Source organism: Lactuca serriola, chromosome 7 (assembly GCF_051521515.1).
Source record: "Lactuca serriola cultivar US96UC23 chromosome 7, Lser_US96UC23_V15, whole genome shotgun sequence".
In the NCBI taxonomy this organism is placed as follows: Eukaryota; Viridiplantae; Streptophyta; class Magnoliopsida; order Asterales; family Asteraceae; genus Lactuca; species Lactuca serriola.
The window spans coordinates 43077460-43083928 of record NC_136414.1 but is presented as its reverse complement, the minus strand read 5'-3'; the positions used below and the strand labels follow the sequence as shown (position 1 = coordinate 43083928).

General features: G+C 34.7%; 1 protein-coding gene across 1 annotated transcript; it reads right to left on the bottom strand.

Annotated features, from left to right (window-relative positions):
• Positions 1-4126: 4126 nt before the first annotated feature.
• PSAK (photosystem I subunit K) lies at positions 4127-5670 on the bottom strand. Its single transcript, XM_079008756.1, has 3 exons — positions 5514-5670; positions 4532-4615; positions 4127-4424 (listed from the first exon to the last, which is right to left on the bottom strand). Exons 1-3 carry the CDS (start codon positions 5595-5597, stop codon positions 4197-4199), a joined length of 396 nt encoding a protein of 131 aa, XP_078864882.1. The 5' UTR covers positions 5598-5670; the 3' UTR covers positions 4127-4196.
• Between the last annotated feature and the right edge of the window lie 799 nt (positions 5671-6469).

The window sequence follows — 6469 nt, the reverse complement described above, 5'->3', positions numbered from 1 at the left end:
ATTAGACGATAGAAAAAAATTGATTTAAGAATTCATCATGTATTATGAATTGTGTAGTGGTTTTGTTTGTTATGCACTCTAAAAGAATAATAATAATAATAATAATAATAATAATAAATAATGTTGTAATATGCCCCAACAATATATGTTATTCATCTTTTATTTGATTTGGGTGTATATGAGTAAGTTGTCACTACAGAGGATAGAAAAAATGATGGACTCTCTGCTGCATAGTGCCCCTAAAAATAGTCAGCAATTGGATTTTTGTTTTCCAAAATGCAACAACTACAATGGTTTTTCAAGACCGTTGAATAACTTTAGGCGTTGTTGCATTGATGTTAGGAGAAGAGGAGAAAAGATAAAAGGAGAATGTTTGGTTCAGTTTTTTCTAAGGGAAAATGGTATAAATGCTCTACGAACTTTCTATGGTTGGTCTATTTGGTCCCTAAACTATTTTTGTGGTTTTATAAGGGAGCGAGTTAATTTTTGTCAGGTCGATTACGTCCTTATGACTAAAGTGAAGGAGTCACCGGATTATGTTGACATTTGTTGACTAATTTTCCCATACTAACTTTGAATTGAACTTATGTGTCAATATTTTTGTTGTCTAGGTACAACCTCTTGAAGCACGAGACCACCTTATCCCTCCAACAACCAAGCACACAAACTCCTCCTTATACCACCATTAAACCATCTTTACACCACCTCTGCTAAACCCGAGAACTCCAACCGAACTCCATCCATTAACCACCGCTACTACCACCTCAGATCATCCGAACCCCTGATAACCTCGATAAAAAACCCATTTAAACTGGAAACAACAACCACCTTTAACCACCGCTTCAACCACCAATACTGCCAACACCATCGACGAATCTTTACCCCGTCATAGTCCCTCCCTATCTCACCCACGTAAACCACCATAGCCGAATTCCACCACCTCTGGTTCCATTCTCCTCGACGAACACAACAGCCGAACATCTCAACTTCATTGTTTCACCTAGCCACCACCTTCACGACTCCCTTAAACCACCGCCTGTGAACCCTCAGAACATCTGTCATCACCTTCGTGAAAAACCATCACCAAGACCATAGCCAAACCTCTAAGCAGGAAACGACCACCTTATATTGACCGGAAACAAACATCACCGTGAGTTCTACCTCCGCTAAACCAACACCGGTAACCACTGCCACCTCCGGTTTAACCCAAAGCCACCACCACCAATAAAGCCACCTGTTGCATTCGTGTTTCTCACAAACTGAAACCACCATCTCTACCTTTGTTTTCTCACAGTCGAGCATCACCAGACAACCACCACCCCTTCTATTGTTTTTCACATAACCAAAAACATAAGCCATCAGTTTGTTTTTGAGTAAAATAGAAGAAGAAAGAAGGAAATATTTGTGTGTGTGTGTGATCTCTTTCGAACAAGAGAAAAGGAAGAAAATGTTGATTGTCTGTCATCCAAACCGGCTAAAACAAATAAATGGACTAAAAGGATAGGTTGCCCACAACTTAGTTCCTTCATAAGTCATAAAGTCACGAAAAAACTTAAGTGACTAAAATGGTCAACCCTAAAAAGTTCGTGAGCTATATGTGTCATTTTCTCTTTTTCCTAATGACATAAACGTACGTAACCAACCAAAAATTAAGCCATAACTGTTTTTAATAATAAAATGAATTAAAATTCTTGTAACGAAAAGATTATGAACTTTTTTGATCAATTAGCGGTGCATTTATGTTCATAGGACGCATTTTCACAAAAGATTAATTTCACCCGAAGCCAATTTCAGGTTTTGCATTTACATACCTCTATGCATGCAAAAAGTGTTGGATTAATTGGTTAAAAGGAAAGTTTGTTTTATTTTAGGAAACTTGATATGGACTTGTTTTAGTTTTTGTGTTTGTTTAGGATACAATTATGTCTAGTATAAATAGGGTACAAGTTCAGATGTTTAAGAAGAGTTTTTGGGGTATTCTCGTTTAATTAGAAAAGGCTTAGAAATTTTCTATTGTTCTCTTCTTTCTTCTTTTACCTGCATACTTGTTTCTTTTTGTTTATAAGTGAAGCAAGTTCCAAACCTAAGTAATCTTACACTTGGTATCAGAGCGGTTTCGTTGAAGGGGGTGCGATTCGAGGTTAATTACAAAGCAACCCCGGTTTCTTTTAATCAAGCTTGTGAGAGACTAACCGGAGGCGCGAAGTAAAAGAACGGGAAGACATCAAAGCGGGTGACTTTGAATCGGTTCGTTTTGCGGGTGATGGAAGACGGTAAAGGTGGTCGTGACCTTGTCTTGTTGTCCGGTGGAAGAGTGCTCTCGGAACAAGCTTGATTAAAGAAGTCGGGGTTAAGAAGAAAAGGATGTCGTTGTTTAAAGAAGGAGGTTCGATGACGTATCAAGTTCCGGTTTTGACTCCAACGAATTATCCGGTGTGGGCGGTCAAATTCAAGTCGATTATGGATGCACACGGCATATGGGAGACGGTCGAACCAAAGGCGGGTGAAACATCGGATAAAAAAAAGTCAAAACAAGCTCTTTCTTTTTTGTTTCTAGCGATACCCGAAGATATGGTGTTGCAAATGGCGAGTTACACCGAACCAAAGAAAGTGTGGCATGAGCTGAAAACATGGTATGTGGGAGTGGATCGAGTGAGAACGTCTCGGCTTGCAACGTTAAAGAGAGAACTTGAAAGTTTACGCATGAAGGATGGTGAAACGGTCGATGATTTTGTGACAAAATTATCCGGTTTAGCTTCAAAAACAAGGAGTCTTGGATATGAGCTTGAAGAAGGTGATTTGGTAAAAAGGTTACTAGATTCGATGCCTAAGTCGTTTCTTCAAATCGTGGCTTCAATAGAGCAATGTTTCGAGTTGGATTCAATGTTATTTGATGAAGCGGTTGGTAAATTAAAGACATACAAGGAATGTATAAGAGGAACCAAGAAAGTGGAGGACACTCAAGGTGGGTTGTTGTTGGCTAGTGAGGAAAAATCACATGTTTGTAAGCATTGTGGCAATGGAAGTTCAAATCGGGATGACTTTGGACGTGACCAGGGAAGAGGTCGGGGGTCTGGGAGAAGTCGAGATGGTAATGAACGTGTCCGGGATAAAAGTCACGTTAAATGTTACAAATGTGGTGAGCTTGGTCACTATAGAAACGAGTGTCCTAAATGGAAAAAGGAAGAAGCGAGTCTAATCGAAGAGGAATCGACAATGTTTTGAACGAGTGGCTTAACCGATTAAGGGGATGATTGTTGGATTAATCGGTTAAAAGGAAAGTTTGTTTTAGTTTTGGAAACTTGATATGGACTTGTTTTAGTTTTTGTGTTTGTTTAAGATTCAATTATGTCTAGTATAAATAGGGTACAAGTTCAGATGTTTAAGAAGAGTTTTTTGGGTATTCTCGTTTAATTAGAAAAAGCTTATCAATTTTCTATTGTTCTCTTCTTTCTTCTTTTAGCTTCATACTTGTTTCTTTTTGTTTATAAGTGAAGCAAGTTCCAAACCTAAGTAATCTTACAAAAAGGGCTTTGGTAATAAAGTTTACACAACTAAGAAACCTTTGTACATACATATAAACACATTTTCTTTTAGCTCTCCCACCTATGTTTTTATCCAACTCTCTCAACTACCATAATTTGATGATAAATTTCACATTCATTGGATGTTCAATATACCAAAACAAAGGTATTATGGAGTAGAACATAAACATTTAACATTTATCCATGAATGTATAGAATTCTGAAGTTATGTCAAAATTTGGGAAAACCCCATTTTTGGAAAATGGGTAAATTCCATTTTTCCAACATGAAAGAAAACAAATGAAGTTTGCATGCTTGTACTAATTAAACTATCATAGTTCTCTTTCACTCTTTGATGATATCATGGAGGCAATTATGTCATTTTCCTACTATTTTGTAAATCAACTCCTCCAAGAGCCTTTCTTAAGTCGCCTTAAAATCATGAACACACCAGAAAATTTACTTACCAATTGATTAGCTTTTTACTACATGCATGCATTCTTTTCAATAAACATGCATGTATGTTGGAGTTATGTGCATATTAGTTTTAGTGGTTCTTCATATCTTTACATAAACAATTTAAACTCCACAACAAACAAACATAAATCGAAAGAGAAAACAATCACGAAAATGTTATTAACATGAAAGTTTGTTTCCAAGGATCGATTGAGTCTAGATAGCACCAATGTTCTTGAGGCCCAAAACAACACCAACACCAATAATATGACCAACAGTCCCACAAGCTAAAGTATCAGCAAGAGTGAAGCCAGCAGGGTCGCCAGTTTGGAGGCCTGAATCCCTTACCTCAAGCTTTAGCCCCGCAGTTGCCTTCCTGTTTGCTGATGGTGCCAATCCAAATCGACCAGCAAACAGCATCAAGGTTGTTGATGTCACCATGATCTATATACCCAAACAATTAGCCTATAGAAACTCTCAACTATTCGTTTATTGTCATGCATTCATTTGATATAATTGAATATAAAAATGCTTGAATAGAAATAATTTACCAAATTTGTGGATGACCCAATGAAATCACAACGAACACCTAGAGCTCCCTTTCCCTTTCCCTTAGGCTTCATTGGTAATGCTACCTGTCACATGGTTGTATTTTATAACCACATCAGTTTTAAGTATAACATGTGAAAAATAAAGATGAAAAAAAAAACAAACGGTGTTTTTTATAATATAAATTAATTACTAAGAGGAATATAAGATTTATAAACATTATACTCATTACATAATCAGAACAAACAAAAAACAAATTACTTGAATGATTACTAGTAAATACAAAATTCCTCCAAAAAACTTAATTTTTTTATCCACTGCTAAGTTGATCAACATTTTTATTTAAATTACTACAAAACATGAAAAATTGATTACTAAGTACCAAAAAAATATGAAACATATAAACTTTTTGGGTATTATATTTGACTTTTTTATTATAATAAACCACTACATTTAATCAAACATACATATTTAATGGTTTTTTCATATTTATATATCTACACAATTCTCAGTAACTATTCGTTCTTACAAATTTACCATTTTCTCATTTATGAAACAACCATTATTAGTTTGCAACAACGAAAAAGGGCCGATCACGGTTGACTTATTGAATTACCTTACTTTGACTTGCTGCAAACTAGAGGTCGGTAAAAATATTTATAGCTTGTTGTAACAAGATAAAAGTTGCTTAAAACTAGATTTTTAGTTTGTATACCAAAATTTTAAAATATTATTATAATAATATAATTTTTGTCATTATATCTAGTATACTTGCAATTGTTAAAAACTAAAAGAACTTGGACAAATCATGTCAACCCGCACCGATTCATTTCAACGCATAAAAGCAATTTTACCAGTTACCTATTGTATTTGGCAATATAAAATGACTTTTTTCATGTTTCTACAAGACATTTGTTAATTTAAAAACAAAAAAATCGACACAATGATTCAAAAAAACTATTACAAGAAGTAGAATAAACTTACCATGCTTTGGATTGGGGTGGGTGATGGTGAGGTGGCTTTGAGGCCAGTGAATTGAGGGAGAGAAGACATGAGAGCAGTTGCCATTTGTGATTTTCTTTGAGTTTGAAAAATGGATTTGCGAATGATCTTAAAGCAGAAGCTACATGAAAGAGCAGAGGGTTTATGGCCGTGGAAACTTGAAGTAGGATAAACTATGATCCTTGTTGTCCACATGGCTATCTGTGGTTGGTCACTCTATATCCACTAGATTGTATTGGTTATTATTTTATATTTTTTTAATAATATAACTGTATCTTTATTTTTCTATTTTCTTTGGTTAGATATCTTAAGTTCTTAACAAAAAGATTTATAAATCATTGTATTTACGAAGTTTTTGAATAGTGGGATTTCAAACAGTATAGTATATTTAGATAATTGTTTAATTAATTATATGGTCATTATGTTTATCTTTTAAAAGTCAAGACTTATTTTAACAAAAATTTTATCTGTTTTTTAAAAACTGATTATTACAACTAAAAAAAAGAAGATGAAAACTGTTAAAATTCTCTAAAAGTATTAATCTATGCTTATGAGATGTTTGGATGTGTGCCTTTATAATAGTTTCAAAAAGTTATGTTTTAAGTATAACTACAAGAAATAAAAAAGAATTAGCGTCGGCAAAAGTCGCCGATAAAAGTTAGATTTGTCGTCGATAAAGGCAATAACAACAACACATTGCTGCTAAAAAGTCACCGATACTACCCTGTCGTTATTGTTCAAAATGTCGTTGGTAAAAATATTTATCGTTGTTAATACTCGTGTCGCCGATAATACACTCTGTCGACGGTAATTCCCTCCGTCGCCGGTAATATTATTTTTCATTTTTTTTAATCAACACTTTTCGGGTGCAAAAAAACCGATACGTATCAACACTAAATGTAGAAAGAAAAAATAACATAATAGAATCCAATTAGGTA